At 39.3% G+C, this 18,415-nt stretch overlaps 1 protein-coding gene across 2 annotated transcripts in view; it reads left to right on the plus strand.

The window, feature by feature from the left end:
• The first annotated feature begins 6,880 nt into the window (after window positions 1-6,880).
• LOC122646140 (beta-amylase 8) overlaps window positions 6,881-18,415 on the plus strand; it is a 44,332-nt gene continuing 32,797 nt past the window's right edge. For both annotated transcript variants that reach the window (XM_043839632.1, XM_043839633.1), the window contains exons 1-4: window positions 6,881-7,326; window positions 12,539-12,763; window positions 15,505-15,585; window positions 15,721-15,924. In XM_043839632.1, the coding sequence (XP_043695567.1) occupies window positions 6,931-7,326; window positions 12,539-12,763; window positions 15,505-15,585; window positions 15,721-15,924 (906 nt within the window). In that variant the 5' untranslated portion in view covers window positions 6,881-6,930. The remainder of the gene's footprint in view (window positions 7,327-12,538; window positions 12,764-15,504; window positions 15,586-15,720; window positions 15,925-18,415) is intronic.

Below are 18,415 nucleotides of genomic sequence, written 5' to 3' on the forward strand. Positions count from 1 at the left end.
TCCTTCTATTTCTCTCCATCCCTTTCTTCCTCCTCCTCTTTCTCCTCTTCTTCTTCAGGATTTGGAGCTTGGTCTTCTCGTTTGGACCAGCGTAGTGCTAGTGGCCATCATCCTTGCTCAGTCTGCAGTCATGCTTGTTGACAGCCCTCTTGGTTTGTCGTTTTCGCTGTCGTCTACCTTGCCTGGTTTGCTGCCTCACAAGTCGCCCTTCCACTAGGTCTATATCCAGGCTCGTTGGGGACCCTCCTGCCTGGTCGCTCACTGGCTGCCTTCCTCGCTTGGCCTGCGGGCCCGTCTCTTTGTCTCCAGCCCCATTCGCCTTCTCCCTCGCTAGTCGTCTTGAATCGCCATTGCTCTCAGTTGTTGCTTGGTCGCCAGCCCGCTTGGATTGCTGCTGCTTGGCCGCAAGCCCCTCTCGGTCAGTCTTCAGTCTAATCCGCCAGGCTCGCTAGGCTAACACCGTGTTACTCCCAGCTGCATAGTCTACCCTCTGCAAGCTATGCTCAGCCGGCAGCCGCTTCGTCATTGCCTTCTGCAAGGCCGGTGCCTCTCCGACGTGGCTGTCACCTCCGCTTGGCCTTGGTCCTCCGCTTGGCCAGCACCCCTCTGCTGCGACTGTTTGTTTGCCGGTGATGCTCTGATTCTTGTCTTGGCGGCTGGTCGAAGTTGTGCTGAGATTGTTGGTTTAGGGTCTGTGGTTCCCTACCTGGAATTGACTTGGCTGCCCTTCTCTTTCTTTTGGGATTCTTTGCTCTTGTGGGCTTTTGTATTTTCTTGGGCTTCCTTCTTTGTCTTTATGCCCATGTGGACTTTTGATTTTTACAGGCCTAGCCTCCTCTTAGGTAGGGCCTTGTAATTTATTTATGGCTTTGTGCCCTTGTACGCGCTCTCTCTCTCCCCCCACCCCACCCCCTTTCTTTCCTTTGGTAATGAATTTATTTATTCATCCAAAAAAAATATGAAGGGGATTAGGGTTAAGATGGTGGAAGATACACTGGTTACAAAACAGCCATATATAGTAGATACTAGATGGTAATAGCAGAGACTGACAAAATCACATTCTTCTCAGTTTTAAATATAGATAGGTTTAAGAGGAAGGATTCAATTAAGTTAAATAGAAATAAAGCTTGGAGAGATTCAGCATGCAAGCCTAATGCCCCAGCAGCCCAAATCCTCTTGGTAAATTCACTAGAAAGAAAAATGTGCCAATTAGATTCTATTTCTTTATGTTAATACATACACAATGGGTATTGAAAGAAATGAGACAGTTTCTTCCTAGTATTGAGGCCACCTAGAATTTTCCATAAAAAAAAACATTTTAAATTTAGGATGAATCGTAACTCTCCAACAAAATTCCTAACCTTACTGTTTTTGTTTTTGTCGTATGGATGTATGCATAAACTTCAGCTCTCGTTCCTTGCAGGTTGAGTGGGTGAAAGGTGGCCATGATGTTGATATTGCTGATCTAAAGGTGCAAATCTCATCAGCTGCTGTATGCCATGGACTTTCAAGGAGAGAGTCTCATCAACTGCTGTATTCCATGGACTCTCTCTCTCTCTCTCTCTCTCTCTCTTTGTGTGTGTGGTCTTTTGGTTTGGCAGATGCAGATTTAGATCTATAGCTGGTTCATGAAAGCAATAACTATGTTGTTATTGGTTATAATTAATCAATATTCTCCAGTGTTTGGTGAAGCCTGATTTCAGTTCTAATCCAGAAAGTATTGTTGATACTTTGGCGGGCTGTGTCGCATTTGAAACGTGCCAGAAGGGCCAAAAAGTGCATACATCACCGCCATTGGCACTGATTCCTGAAGAGCTCATCGAAAGCTTCAATTTGATATATAATTCGCCCTATGTTGGTTCGGAACCTGAACCAGACCAGGTGGGCTTCTGGGGACAATTGTGTACTTTCGTGGGTTAGGATTATACTCTATATTGTATCTATGTATAGTAGTTATCTCTTGAGAGATGAAAGGGGTGTGAGAGAGATTTTGTATTTTCTTCACAAAATTAGTGGATATGGGACTATCGTTTTGTCGTGGATGTAGCCTACCTTCTTGGGGGTGAACCACGTAAAAATCTGTCTTGTGTGTATGCTTTCTCTTTTCTTTTGTTTTTCTTCTGCAAATCGCCATTTTGTTGCATTGTTTTTCTAACACCCAGCAACCCCAGCAATTTTTAAAAAAAAAAAATTTTGAAAAAGAGAAGCAAGAAAAAGTATGGTGAAAGGTTCCCTGGTCTGCACCCTTAATTGTGCAACATGGAATGCTATGTTGTGAATCTGACTATGGGATACATAAAAAAGGATATGGATTGGCCCATGTGTGAAATTTCAGTCTCAAATTCAATCACTTACCCTCCCATGTATGTCTATACGCCATTTTGATGTTTCCAGATTTTTCAATGCATTTACCTATACGACATAGAGAAAAGTTGATTTTGTTTGATTAAGTTTAAGAATTTGTATTGATGGCCAGGAAGATTACTTTGAAATAATTAGATGGTTTATTATTGCCCATAAGCATACACCTATCGAGATGAACATTGGCCATCTCTCAGCAGCTCTTGGCGGGGTTTTAACTCAAAAACCATGATTGATTCTTGGCCTGATTAAAGAAGAGCACTTTAATGGCAAGGTGTACAGGTATGTCTCCAAGTGAATCTCTCCAATTGTGCCTATTGATCATACACGCATCAATATGATCAAATTCGAAGAGTGAATTTTATGCTCTTTTGTTCATAAACTCTATGTAAATCTTTTGTCAGCTTAATATATTTTTCTTTTTTCATCAGAAAAAAAATTAATTCGAAGAGCAAACATTTAGCAAATATTTGTGAGGAGGGTGGGTGGGGGGGTTGCTAATGGATTTTAAATCAAGGGAACATGTTCTTTGATCCATTGGAGTAGGGTATGCTAGCATCTCTGTCTATCTCTTTCCTCCTCACATGAAATGACCTTAAGCAGTCCTCTATGACTTTTGCTCTGATAACATCCTATAAATCTAATAATTTACGAAAGCAAAAAACTGTGGATTATGGACCATGAATTCATCTCCTTAAATGGACTTTACTACAGAAAGAAATAAGCAGTAACAAGTAACATACGGCTGCAAAAAGAGAGAGAGTGAGCGAAAATATACAGATAAAATATAAATTCTTTATTTACCTTAATAATCTATAATAAACATATACTTTGAAAAGGGAGAGCATCATTTAATTACCTTCAAAAGTGGGTATTATAATAGTCAAATAGATTTACTTTTTAACAAGAGGAACGGATAGATTGTTTTATAAGGACTTAAAGGTTATATCAGGGGAGAGCCTAACCACATAACATGGATTAGTAGTTATGAATATGTGTCTCTTAACGTTGAATCGTAATAAATGTGAGATTATTTACCTTTGGATATGATGGTGGAGCTTAAAAAGAGAAATTTGAAATCATTTATTGATAAATTGATCAAACAAGGAAGGTGGGATTTTGATGAAAATACTAATACAATGTGGAACGGGTTGACAACCTATATTAATGGTTACTAAAGATGTCTTAGGCGAATCTAAGGAAAACATCATTCATTTAGGGAGACTCGGTGGTGAGGTGATGAGGTTTAAGCAACCATCAAGGCTAAGAAAGTTAATTTTAAGACATGACAAAAGACTAAGGACGTAGAAATTTTTAAAATGTATAAATTTGTTAAAAATGAAATTAAGAAGAATATGAGCAAAATAAAGGCAAAGAAATTAATATGAGGATTTTTATAACAATTTGAGCATAAGAACTATTTTTAAGATAACCAAAATGAGGAAAAGGGAAGCAGAGATTTAGACCATGTTAGAGCATTTGAAGCGAGGATGATAAAATTCCAATAATGGATGAGGACATTAAGGAGAGATGAAATATAATTATGTCACATAAAGATCATATCATCATCAAAGTAGTGACACGGCAATCGTGCCTTTTGATAGAGAGAGGACCATGTGGATAACTAATCTTTTAAGTTTTAAAGCTAAAAGTACTCTTGCCTCTCTGTGGATTGGATCTTTTACTTGAAGGGAAACAGAACACTACTGGGTCATGTGGCCCATGTGGCTCATGCGCCTAGACACAGAAGAGTGCAAAAATACCGCATTATTATCCCCATAGAAAGGCAAAAATCCCGCCCATAGCTATGCTTGCATGTGTGCTCCCATTGACCAACATGCACGTACAAACTCTAGAGGCCCAGGCAGCGATCTCTTTCCCTTTACTTAATTATCCAAATGTTGATTAGATTGATATAATCATTGTTATACTTAATGATTGTCTTGAAAACTGACCACATAAATCAAATGTGACGCAGATAACATGGACACAAATTTTACAATCAATGTGCCCTAAAAAAGAAAAAAATAACCTACCATATGTAGATTTTTGGGGACATTAATTGAGCGAAGCCTTCCTAACTGGATCATTGGGAGACGTCCCATTCTTACTTTTTCGTTTTTAATAGCAGTATTCTGCACTAAATTATTGTGAATAAGAGTCATGGACCATAGCCACCAATCCCTAATCCATTTAATTAAAAGACCCTTAAAAAGCTGGGTGGGTGGGATGCTTAGCCCACCGCTAGACATGCAGCCTATTGAAGCCCAGCGTGACCCCTTTTAAGGGGTCCACGGTTCCATGTCATATATTGCCATTGCTTCTATTGTATTGTATCAAAAACATTGTTTTCAAGAATGATGGTTCCTTAGATGACTCACCTAAGAATAGAGGTGTCAATTGGTCTGATTTTGGGCTATCGGTCTGGTTCCAGCCTTAGGGGGGTTAGGATCAGAATCGGACCAATAAGCTAATCGATTTCAAACTTGAGATTCAGAACCATTAACTAATGGTAGGGTCAGTCTTGGTTCCTAAATAGTTCCAAGCAGTCCAAAATTAAAATAAAAAAAAATTCCCTAACACATGCTATATATATTTAATAATATTATAATCAGACACTAATTTCAATCACATGAGATATGTTTCATTTTTTTTCTTCCTTAAATTACAGAACTAGTTTATATTACCTCTTGTTTTGTTTTAATTAATAAGTAGGAACGCAACTACCCTCATAATGTAAAATTATTTTAAGGTATATTTTTATATTAGCATTTCCAAATGGACCTATAAATTTACAATCAAATCTTTGGTAAAATAGTACATGAGACAAGTGGTATCAATCAAAACTGAAAGACTAAAAAAGTAAAAGGTTTGACCCTAGCTCTCATGACCTTGAGTCTTAAGAATTTATATTATATAGGATTAGGATGTGAATTTGTTCCATTTCCTAATTTGTAGATCTGGAATCGGACTAATAATCTATTGAACCGGTTCTAGTGCGATTCTCGGTTCTGGTCCAAAATTGATACCCTTACTTGAGAAGGCTTTTTTGTATGGTCATAATATCTACCGTACCATAGGTTGGATGGGATCAAAATAATATGGAAGGTCTATATTTTTTGCGGTCCTATTGTTTGGAAAGATTAGGCTATGTTTTATATGCATTCTCGATATAAATTAAGCGTCTTCAATGTATTCGAAAATGATAGATTCTAAACTCATAATCTATTTACATCAATGCATATCAAACATAACTTAAAAACTAGAAAACAACTACTCTTTTTTAACACACAATATCTGTTTTTAGTGATAAAGTTTCACATTGTGTGAAAAATCTACATTGTTCAATTCATTAATAAATTAAGTCTAGTTCTTCTTTTCCTAGGCATCTCTTTCTTCCTGCATGGCATCTCTCTAGCAAGAATGATTGGAGGTTTTAGCAAATGATTTAGGTTCATGAGAAGATTGAATTGATATGAGGTAAACTCGATGTTTGGGGAAAAATGGGAGAATGCATACCAATTACAATTTTTTTTAATGAAAGAAAAACTAAGTAAAATAAGAAAAGGGAAAAAGTTCCATGCATGGTTATGCACACTCGCATGATCGTGCCCCCACTCACAATAGGGGGTCAAAATGACCAAATGCCCCCTTGCTCGGCGGATCATAACTCCTCCCTGCCTTATGCGGCCGTGCATGAAAACCATCCCCTAAAATAAATAAGTGTTCAAGATACACCTTCTTCAAAAACAAAATGCTTAACTATTTTTAGTTGCCCCATTTATGTGCTATAGAAACCTCATCCTAAACTTCTTAATTATACATACATGATCAAAATGCTTTATTAGTTTTAAAATATCAAACATATAAGTCCCATCGTTAATTGGCCCTTAACATCTCGTTGCATTACTCAATCTGTTGCCTTGATCTTGACAATCCGTCTACACTACAGCATACGACCTCCCTGCTTAGGTGCTAATTGCAACTTGTTTTTTTAGCCCTAACTACCAACAAAATTTGAGAACCATATAGAATGGTATCTGAGTTGTTATCGACAACCAGTTGTACAAGTCATATGTATCTAATGCCCATAAAAAAAAAATCCAAATGAAAAAAAAAATTATTTTTATAAAAAAACTTTCCTACAAGGCAATGCAAGGCAATGTAAGAAGGAATTTACACACTACAACAAATGAAGGATTGAAAAATGATATCATCCATATGGAACCTCACATAGAGATAGGATTGTTAGTGTGGGCAAATTTTTTTATTTTTTTATTTTAAAGTATTTGTGATATTCCTGGTTTCCTTGAAATTATTGTTTTCTCTTTCTTCAACATTCTATTTTTTTTTTGGGTATCTCTTGTCAACATTGCATTCCATTACTTCTGTTCCTTTTCCCTCCCTATTACTGTTAAGACAGTTCTCTTCAACACTCCAGTGGAGAGAGAGAGAGAGAGAGAGAGAGAGAGAGAGAGTTATGGGGTCAAAGAGAAGCAGAAGCAGCAGTAATAGTAGAAGAAGAAGAAGAAGAATAAGACGAGAATAAGCAAGCTAGTATTAATAGAGATGAACAACAACAACATCAACAACGTAAAACACGATCTTGACCCACACAGTGACCACAGCTCCGACCACTTCTCTCAACACCTCCAGCCCCCACAACCCCAACGTCGTCCCCGTGGCTTCGCCGCCACTGCCGCTGCGGCGGCAGCCGTGGGCGTCTCCTCCGTTGGCAAAGGAAAGAAGGAGAGAGAAAGAGAAAAAGAACGCACAAAGCTTCGTGAGCGTCATCGCCGGGCCATCACCAGTCGCATGCTCGCAGGTCTCCGTCAGTATGGAAACTTTACCCTCCCCGCCCGTGCCGACATGAACGACGTCCTCGCCTCACTTGCTCGCGAGGCCGGTTGGACTGTGGAGCCCGACGGCACCACATATCGTCAATCTCCTCCTCCTTCTCAATTGGTTGGTTATATTCCTATATTTCTTTGTCTTTCCTTTAGTTTCTGCTTTTTGGGTTTTTCGTTTCTCTTTCAGTTGCTTTTTTACTTGGATTGATATTTGAATTGAGGGAAGACTGTTCTTCTTTTCAAGCTAATTTAATGGTATTTTATGTTAGTTTTGGAATCGGTTACTTTGAATGATTGTATATAGGATTTAGCTGTCGCTGATTTCACGTCATTGTGGAATTATTTCCACTGGAGTCGGAGAATTCCTGACTTTCCTTGTGTTGGTGCCTGTGGAATCAGGATTTTGTTTGTTTCTGAACTTAATGTTAACATTGACAAGTTGGAGTTCTTACTGATTTTTGTAGACTACTTTTTGTTTGATCGTTTCTCCTTCAACCAATACATCAATTTGCTATTCCTATATGATATTTCAAACTAACATTTGATTGTGTAGCTTATTATACTGTATCTGTGGGTAATTTTTTCCTGCAAAATATTGGAAGGAAAAAACCCCCTCTTTTATTGCGTACATCTGCACATCAGCCTTCTGAACTTGTGTAATGACTTTTTTTTTGGTTAAATTCTAACTGCACATTTCAACAAGAAAGATGTTAATGTGGTCCTTCTGTTTTGAAAAAAAATCCCAAAGAAGTGCTCCATTCTTTTCAAATCCCTGTTTTCTTTTATTTAGGTTGCATGAATTGAGTGAGGAAAGATTTCCTCACTTTAGATTGATTTGGGGAGAGCTGCTAGCGCAGCTGGCTTGGGGCTAGAGCAGTAGAGCTTAGCCCCCAGGAGGCTTCGAGTTCGAGACCTCCTCTGTTCCCATCTAGTCTAGGATTCCCCCGACCACCCCACCAAAAAAAAAAAATGAGGATAGTAATCACAAAGGTTTTGTGCAAGAAAAAAAAGGCCCAAAATGGGTTTTCCCTCCCTCATGGGTGTAATGGCATAGTTTTCACCCTTTTTCTTATTATCACCAACAAAAATAGAAGTGAAAAATAATACATCAGTGTAAAAGCAAAGAAACCCAGCTGGAAGAGACACCATTTTGATCTGCCCTGACAATTTGTTTAGAAGCCAAAGACCAATCAATTAGGTATTGTTCAATGCCAGCACATATTCTGGGGAAACTCTTAGAGTTCTTCTCAACAACCCTTCTATTTTTCTCCTTTCAAAGTCCCAAATGCACATATGGTGGTGATTTCCAGATGCACTTCCTATTTCAGCAAAGGATCCATTTGTTTCACTGTAAAATATTTGCCTGGAAATTTACAACAATAACACAACAACAACAACAACAACAACAACAGAAACTGCTAAGCTTTATCCCAAATAAATGGGGTCGGCTACATGGATCCGTTCAAAGCCAAAAGAAAATAAAAATTAAAAATACAAAGAAAGGAGCATATCAACATCAACAACAACTCAACAATATCACACCTGAGTGGGGTCGGCTACATGGATCCTTGCCCTCTACTCAACTTTATTTTAGGTCATACTTGATACAAGACCTAAGCTATGCATGTCTTTCCTCACTACTTCTCCTAGGGTCATTGTTGGCCTGCCCCTACTTCTTGTGGTTCCTTCTATCTGGATCAGGTCATTCCTTCGTATTGGGGCATCCCAAGGCCTCCTTTGAACATGACCATGCCACCTCAAATGACTTTCTCGTAACTTATCATATATCGGGGCAACTCCCAACTCAGCTCTAATATTGTCATTCCTTACTTTAACCTTCCTAGTTTTATCGCACATCCATCTCAACATCTTCATCTCTGCTATACTTAGTTTATCTATATCTCGTTTCTTAACTGCTCAACATTCCACCCCATACATCATAGCCGGTCGTACTACTGTCTTATAAATTTTCCTTCAAGTTTTAAAGGAATACTACGAGCACACAACACTCCGGACGCATCTCTCCATTCCATCCATCCCACTTTAATTTTGTGTGAAACATCATCCTCTATACCACCTTCTTTATATAAGATTGACCCCAGATATCTAAAATACTCACTCTGTGGTATCTCTCTCTCCTCAATATTCACCATTTCATTATACTTCTTAGTGGGGCTAAAGTTACACACCATATACTTTGTTATCGATTTACTTATCTTAAAACCTCTTGATTCCAAGGTTGATCTCCATAACTCCAACTTAGCGTTAATCTCTGTTTTTTTCTCATCTAGGAAAACAATATCATCAGCAGAAAGCATACACCACAGAACCTCTTCTTGAATGTTCCTGGTTAAATCATCCATGATAAGCGCAAACAAATAAGGGCTTAGAGCCGATCCTTGATGTAACCCAATTGTGATTGGGAAATCACTGCCTTGACCTCCCACTGTTTCATAGTTGTCAAGGCGTCGCTTGGGCGATGCCTTGACGTCCAGGCGCCTTGTTCTCGCCTTGATTTCTGGTGTCGCCTTGTTTTTGAACCCCCTCGACCGCCTTGATTCGCCAAGGCGCCTTAACAACTATGCACTGTTCTCACACTAGTAACCAAGCCCTTATACATATCTTTAATAATATCTGCATACTTAGTTGACACCCTTCTCTTCGCTAGAACATGCCATATTAATTCTCTAGGGACTCTGTCATACTCTATTTCTAGGTCAATAAAGACCATAAATAGGTCCTTCTTGCAAACTCTAAATCTTTCTATGAGCCTCTTGAGTAAGTAAATGGCTTCCATTGGTTCTCTAAGATAGTAGTTTCTCTTCTTAAGGTGGGCTTCTTCACCACTTGCCACGGACCACCTTCAAGAGTACGCAGTTTGTCATGCTCGTTTGAGAACTTGAAAACAAAGAATCCAGTGTCCACAAGGAAGATGTCGAGGTTCCCTTGGGCTCTCTATTGTTTAGTTATCGAGAGCTTGACAATATGAAATGGAGGCCTGGACCAACTGAAATGACCAACCAGGCAATTGTCCCAAAGCTTGACTTCATCATCTAATAAACCAGGGGGACAGTGGGCTATTTTCAATTTCCTAACGAGGGTGCAATGAAGTGGCGAGGAAGACCTCTCATCGGTGCAGGAGCATGACTGAAGAGGGCACTCCACTGGGAAGGAGGTGGGGCAACTGGGGTTGGAGATGAAGGCAGGGGAGAGGATGAGGGCAGAGGAGAGGAAAGCCTGGGAGATGGCGGCATCATACCAGGGAGGCTAGCCAAGATGGCCGACACTCAGCGAGGAGGTAGACAAGGACTCTCAGGCCAGCCGAGAGTGTGGGTCGGAGTGTATCACACCTGCATGAGTTGACATTATCTTTGAGATGTTGTTGTGTAATGTTATGAGGCCCTTTGTACTCATTATTGGAAGACAGTGAAAGTATTTGGAACTTGTGAGATTATTCTCTTTTTCTGCAGCATGAGTGACTCTACAATTCTTGGAGTGAATCCAAGATACAAATCTCTCTTCTTTTGCAACAGTTTTTTTTTTTTTGGGTGAATAAATAAATTCATTACCAAAAGGCAAGAGAAAAAAGAATTACAGGAGACCCCAAAAAGGGGGAAGGAAAAGACAGCCAGCCAAAGCCTTAGCTAAGGGAGGCTGAAGCAACAAAAGAAACATTTGTAAGACCCTAGGAATCAACAATGAGCCTGTTCCTTGGGGTATCGGAACACTGAGAAGGAAGAACAAGTGATAACTTTGCACTAATTTCAAAGGAGATGGAATCCCAAATCTTTTTGAAAGATCGAGGATTGGACGTCCATTTCCTAATATTGCGCTCCATCCAAATATGGTTGAGAGTTGCACAGAAAGCCATCTTCCCGACGCATTCACAGAGAGTGGAGCCTGCAAAGGTCTTGTCAATCCAAACCCATTATCGGGAGAAAGGGAGAATTCTTCTTTGGGAGGGCCAGCATTTGATAAGAATGCCTTTCCAGATTGCATTTTTTGTAGGGCACTCAAAGAAAAGATGGTTCGAGTCTTCATCATTGTTCCAACAAAGGCAGCAAGCAGAGGGCACTGGGATCTGATGGCTACGGAGAAAGGCTTGAGTAGGGTGGCAGTTGTTGAAGACTCTCCAAGCCGTGAAGCAATGTCGAGGAATGTGATGCTTGAACCAAAGAAGCTTTTGCCAGGGGACCAAAGGGCCTTTCAAACGAATAAAGTTCCAAGCTGCTTTGGAAGAGAAGGAGCAAGAACTGTTTGAGGACCAAGAAACACAGTCTCCTCTTGCCACTGGCCTTCTGATAACAGTTTTATCATTATAAGAGAATTAGTAAAGAACAAAGGGGAAAGAGGAGTTCAGACTTGAGAAAAGAAGAAGAATAAGGAATAAAGGAGGGAAGAAAAAGTGATCTCGCAGGGGAAGGTGAGAGAAAGAAGAAGAGATGAGAGAGAAAGAGGGGGGGGGGATGGTCACACAAGCCACTCAGGCTTCTTCAAACAACTTCCAATTTCATTCTATTACCAAAATCTGAGTTGTTGGATACATTGCTTGCATATATATAAAGAAAAATATAAAAGACTCCTAACCCAATCTAAAACTATAATGGAATCAAATTCTAAGACTAAAAAGGTAATGGAACTCTACCCCACTACATTGCCTAAGTAAAACAAAAGAGTACAAGATAAGTCCAAATATATATATATATAAACTATTAATATCCTACTAGACCCAAATCTCAACTTGGGTCCAGTTCTCGGTTGGGGCTCTCAAACAGGTTCAGCCTGGTCTAAGGAAGTGTTCCTGCATCAGTATGTCATTGAGAAGTTTTACAATGTGGCATAGATATCCAAAGTTATTAGTATGCTCAAAATCGACAATCTGTGAAGTTATAAGGGCATGGACTTATAATACAAATTCACAAACATCTTGTATGCATGTGCATGTGCAAAAAATGGGTACACTGACCATAAAAAGGTTTTCAGAGTTGGAGGATGTGACACATTTTCCATATCCATACCGTTGTCTTGTAGTGTCCGACATAAAAAAAGTTTTCAGGGTTTTGGTACCACAAGGTGAAGATTCTACTTTTGGATGGTCAGTTGCTGAAGGCTTTGCTTTATTCTGTCTGGGTTTTACTCTTGTATGTGATTCCAAGCTTATAAAACTTAGCCATTTTTTGAAAAAAGGGGTGGGGAAGAGTTGAAAAACTATTATAGGCTTACAGCACTAAGATTCATGCGCTTATGAGCTTTATTACAATTACATATTGAATTATTTTGTCTGTAATTTGTCACAAGGTGGAATATTACAAATCTTCTGTCTGCAGGCACCGTTTCCTGTTAGGTCTGGTGAAAGCCATCTGTCTGCTAGTCCTCTGAAAAACTGCTCCACTAAAGCATCGTTGGACTGCCAGCCATCCGTTTTCAGAATTGATGAGAGTTTATCACCAGCATCCCTTGATTCTGTTATTGTTGTGGATAGGGATACAAAGAGAGAGAAATATACCACTGTCAGCTCCATCAACTCCCCAGAGTGTTTGGAGGCTGATCAGGTAATGGTTTGTGGTTGTAATGATCTTATTGCACCCAAATGATTATTCATTTTTGGAACCATAGGTACTTTTTTTTGAATTGTTTTTCCTTACAGTGGATGTCAATCTTAACCATATCCTTAGAATTCTGTATCCATAATAACTTTGGCCTAAATACACAAGCTATGCTGTATTGCTGTTACTGAACAATGTCTTCCTAATATGTAATGATCTGGTTGTGACAAAAAATGGAATAATGTGATTCAATTGTATTTAATGGTAGTACAGCTAGGCACCAAAAGTTGAAACAAATGATAGATAGGGTTTTCACAGTTATTCAGAGAAATTGCATTGTAGTCAAATGGAGACTTGATGGTCTAAGATGAGCAAAATGGAGCTAATTTTAGAACAGATGCCCAATGTTTGGAAGCCTAAGAAAAAGGAAAATGAAAATCTTGATTTAGTTGATCAAGAAAATTTTATGGGTGGGACTCTAAGTCTGGGTTCTGGACCAGGATCCAGGATAAGAAGAATTGCAGAATCGGGTGGTTGAGCTTCACATTTGAGTGGATTCTACCACCATAATTTTGGAATTGAACATGAGAATATGCCTTATTCTGGAATCGGAAAATCACTCACATGATTCTTGAGGGTGCTTTGTAAATCCAAGTATCTGGAATTTTTTGTGGATTCTTGGAGACAGATATAAATATAGATTCGAGGATCCCTTCAGAATCATAGAATCCTAGGATCAGAATCCCATTCAAATGTGGCTCTAATGATGGGATCACCGTACTGTAAGAAATCCAAAGAAGGATGGAAGTTTGTTGCAATTTCCTCATGACTGACATAAAGGGTAGTTTATGGGCTAGCTATCCAGCCCATATTGCTTTTTGGCCCTTTCCCTTTTTTTTTCCTTTTCCTTTTCTGGTGCCTCGTAAACTTCAAATCAGATTAGGAAAGTTCCCCGTCACAATGTGTTTTCCTGTTGTGTTTTCTTTTCTCCAATCTATTAGGGCATATTATTAATCCGACTAATAATTTTAATCTTGCTAGTTGGCAAAAAATGAACAGAATACTAGATCTCCTAGGATCCCTCAACCTGACCTCGATTACAAGTCTGCAAAAACAGCAAATTAACATCAATAGGAATTACAGGAACAAATGGAAGTGCTAGAAATGCTTCACAGAATCTAATGAAGGAGCGGTCTTTATTACTTTGGCTAGCTTCTTCTTCTTTCTGATTCTATTGTCGGGTAGATGTTTCCATTGACTTGAGGAGTTGGATGACAGACACATGGTTATACTTTTGCATTGACGATCCATATCAAGAGCTTATGGTGGCTGAACTGTTAATTTTTTGAACAAATCCATTTTTACTGTAGTGAGGGATCCTTATAAGGAAATCTTCACTTGAAAACAAAAACCACTTTCCCTCACTCTATTGGCATCCAATGGAGTGTAAGAAGATGTCGTGCAGAAGCAGGGTTCGAGGAATCGGGATTTTGTGGCCTTTTCAGGCTGATTCTTTCTGATTTGGATTGGAATCTGCAGCGACCTATTCTTGTGCCGATTCCATTCTTTTGAACCCTGTGCTGAAGGAAACTCATTAGTAAGAATAGAAATGGATAGCTGAAAATCTGGAATCAACCCAGTTTCATATTCATTTATTATTTATTCACGTAGATAATTGGATATTTGATACAAATTCAGGAATCGATGTAGTTTGAAAATATCCACTCAAAAAAAATTTAAAATCATAGACAATTAATAATTATGCTAGACATGTTTAGTAAATTTAATGTTTATTTATATTTTTATATACTTGAAATAATCATGTATCTCTTTAGGAAAAATCTTGTTGTAAACTTGTAACTAAGGTTGGTTACAACAAGATTGTAAGTTTTAATCTTACTTTTTGTCCCTAGTTTTATTCCTTCCCGAAAGTTATTTAATTCAGGAGTAAAAAGGGATTTTCAAATAGGACCTGCAATAAATGACTTTCAAACTTTTTGAAAACCCCATTTTACATTTTTACCCCTACATTAAATAACTTTCGGGGAATAAGGCAAGGGGCAAAAAAGTAAGGTTATAAGTTATAACTTGTTAGTTTATCACTTAGGTGACAAGAAGTTATTCTCATCTCTTTATGTTCTAATATTTGTTGTAATAAAAATTAATCGGATTTATTTAAATCCAGATATCTGAATTTTTGACCGCACATTTTGACATATTTGAATGAAGTGTCTTCTAGATATTGGATAAGTTCAGACTATGTGTATACCAATCAGATTCTAATTAGGTAACCGGTACATTACTTTGGAATTTCCGTTTACATCCTATGCACCAAGTTACAGAGCTCTTGTGAACTGCCAAGGATGCTCTATGTAATTTATGGTTGAAGAAGCAAAACCTCTGAATCAATTTGAATTTGGAAAGTACAAGATGATCCTTGTGTTTTGTCTGCTCAAAAGTTTTGATGTGATTTCTTCTTTCTTGGGACAAGCATGAAACTCTATTTCCCCTTTGGACAAGGACTTTGGATGCAATTGATACCCTCTTCATACAAAGGTTCTTGATATAGTTAGGTATTTTGCTTTAGGTCCCTCAAAATTTGTGATTCCTGCGTTTTCTGTTTATTATACACTGGTTGATGATACATATATCTTAACTGTTTTGTCTACTTTGGAGTATTATCTGATGAAGTATTTTCTCTCTAGTTTACCATGTGATGACATTTGATTATGTGATTGATTGGTCAGCTTATAAGAGATGTCCATGCTGAGGAACATGAGAACAATTTTACTGGAACTCCATATATTCCTGTCTATGTGATGCTCACTGTAAGTGGCTGATTTTGGTGGTACTTTGTTATATGTAGGATGCTCTCCTAATTTGTACTTCCAGTGCATATATCTCAAGTTGATGTTTCTGATTCTGCTGAATATATCTTTAAACCTTGACTGCTGTTGTGGCAGACTGGTGTTATCAACAATTTCTGCCAGTTGGTGGATCCAGAAGGCGTTAGACAGGAGTTGAGGCAATTAAAGTGTTTACACGTGGATGGTATAGTTGTATATTGTTGGTGGGGTATTGTTGAAGGCTGGAGCCCGCAGAAATACATATGGTCTGGGTACAGAGAACTATTTAACATCATCCGAGAACTCAAGCTGAAATTGCAGGTAACTTCTTCAGAATATTGTTGATTGATATTTTCTTATTTCAAATTAGTCTCATCCATATGATTTACAAGCTTGTGGTAAATTAGGCATGTACATGTTACTCATTTTTGGTGAGTTTCATGTTCTTGACAATATCCTCAATCTAATATTTGTTTATCGTTGCCTCAGGCATCAGAAATCTGTAACCAAATTGCATTATCATAGTTGTTTAGGCGACTCAAGGCTTTGGAGGGGCACCCTAGGTGTGCAGTATATGTAATATAGCAATGATAATTTATGCAACATCGAAGCCATATATCAATGCAATATGATATAATTATGCACCTAATAAGAAAAAATCAACATATGGTAAACAAAGCATAGGATATAATATAAGTATATTTATAAAAAAGCAAAGCAATAACCATAACCCAACGTAAATTTGTTAAGTGTCAGAAAATGATATTATATAAGACATGCTATCACAAGGCCGCAAGGCCACAAGGCAATACTTAGGCGTCAAAGGGGACACCAAGGCGGTTGTCTTTCTTGCATCAAGCAAGGCATTTTGTTGCCTCATCCATGGTTCTAAATCTCGGTTTTGCAAGAAACTGAGACGAAACCTTGAGGTGATAGTGCCTCGTACCAAGTTTCGACCTTATTTCGCACATTTCGGAAGTTTCGACCAGTTTTGACAGCACATGACATGTCGAGTTTTGCCCAGAAAATACCAGGTTTCGACCAGGTTTTGGTCGAAACCTGGGAAATCTTGGTTTCGGCCAGGGTCGAAACCGGCCTCGAAATTGAGATTTAGAACCTTGCCTCATCCCCAAGAAAGAAGGTGGCTCTTCCATGTCTGACTTCCGTCCTATTGCCCTTTGCAATCTTCTATAAATTCATTTCCAAAGTCTTGGCCAATAGGCTCAAGTTAGTTGTTGATTCCTTTGTCAGTGATAATCAATCAGCTTTTGTCCTTGGTTGTTCTATCTCTGACAACATCCTCCTTTGCCATGAGATTGTGAGAGGTTTTGATAGGAAAATAAAAGCCGTTGACTCCTTGAGATGGGATTTCATAGTCAATGTCTTGCACAAAATGGCTTTTCCCCCATTTTAATTAATTGGGTTTACTATTGCATTTCCTCTCCCCATTTCTCAATGCTTGTCAATGGCAGCCCTGCAGGTATTCGTCAGGGCTGCCCCCTCTCCCCTTTCATTTTCACCTTAGCCCTTGAAACTCTCTCCAGAACCAGAAGTATCCAATAGGTAACAGAGCAGCACCTCATTAGTCCCCTCCCCAAATGTAAGGCTTTAAACCTCTCCCACCTTGCCGTTGCTGATGACCTTATGCTCTTCTTTAAGGCCAATCCTCTTTCTGTTCAGTCTGCTATGTCCTGTTTAAGGCAATTTGAGTGCCTGTCCGGGCTCTCCATAAACCTCTCAAAGTCCCTCCTGTTCCTATCTGGGGTTTCTGAAGAACTTTAGTCCTGCTTGAAGGAGTTATCTGGTTTCTCTATTGGGTCTCTTTCGGTCAAATATCTTGGGCTGCCTTTGATCCCCTCTAGATTGACGGCTCACCATTGCACCCCTATGCTTGACTTTATGCGTAAGAAGCTCCAGCTTTGGAAGGGCAAGTTACTTTCGTATGTGGGCCATCTTGTGCTGATCAGATTGGTTCTTCAGGCTACCTACCTTTACTGGTCTGGTATTTTTGGTCTCTCTCATTCTGTTATTGTGAAGCTTGAAGCTCTTAAGTGTTCTTTCCTATGGAAAGGATCAGACTGCTTTAGCCTCTATCCCATTTCCTGGGACTCAGTCTATCTCCCTAAAGCTGAGGGTGGTTGGGGGCTTAGGCGGATAAAGACATCAACATGCCGAGGTTCTCAAGTTGATCTGGAAGTTAGCTTCTAAACAGAAGAGTATTTGGGTTGACTAGGTTTATTCTAGACATCTTTGTAAAGACTCTATTTGGTCAGTTCATCTAACCTCTGACGCCTCTTGGGTCTGGAGAATGATTCTGAAGCTTAGGCCCCTTGCTCATGGTTCTATCATTTCTCTGATTGATGACGGTGCTTCCACTAAGCTTTGGTTGGACCATTGACACCCTCTTGGCATCCTCTTTCACTCGGCTGGGGATACAGCTATCTAAAGTTTGGGTTATGACAGGGTTGCTATGGTTTCAGATATTATTCAGGGAGATGCTTGCCCCCCTCCTCTTCCCCCCCTCCCCCTCAAACTTGGACAATATTTTGTCTGCCCTCCTGGGCATTTCTAGGAGACCCTCCGGCGGGGGTGACCTGATCTCCTAGGCTGCTTCCTTTAGAGGTCTATTCAGCTTGAAATCTGCTTGGGATCTTATCAAGACTCGTGGGCAGATTGTCACTTGACGCTAATTGGTTTGGTTTCCCTCTCATATCCCTCGCCACAGCTTCACTGTTTGGAGGGCCCTTAGATCTTGCCTTCCAACGTAGTCTTTCCTCCTCCATCGGAATATCCCTGTAGCTCCCTCTTGTAT

This window comes from Telopea speciosissima, chromosome 11, assembly GCF_018873765.1.
Source record: "Telopea speciosissima isolate NSW1024214 ecotype Mountain lineage chromosome 11, Tspe_v1, whole genome shotgun sequence".
Classification (NCBI taxonomy): domain Eukaryota; kingdom Viridiplantae; phylum Streptophyta; class Magnoliopsida; order Proteales; family Proteaceae; genus Telopea; species Telopea speciosissima.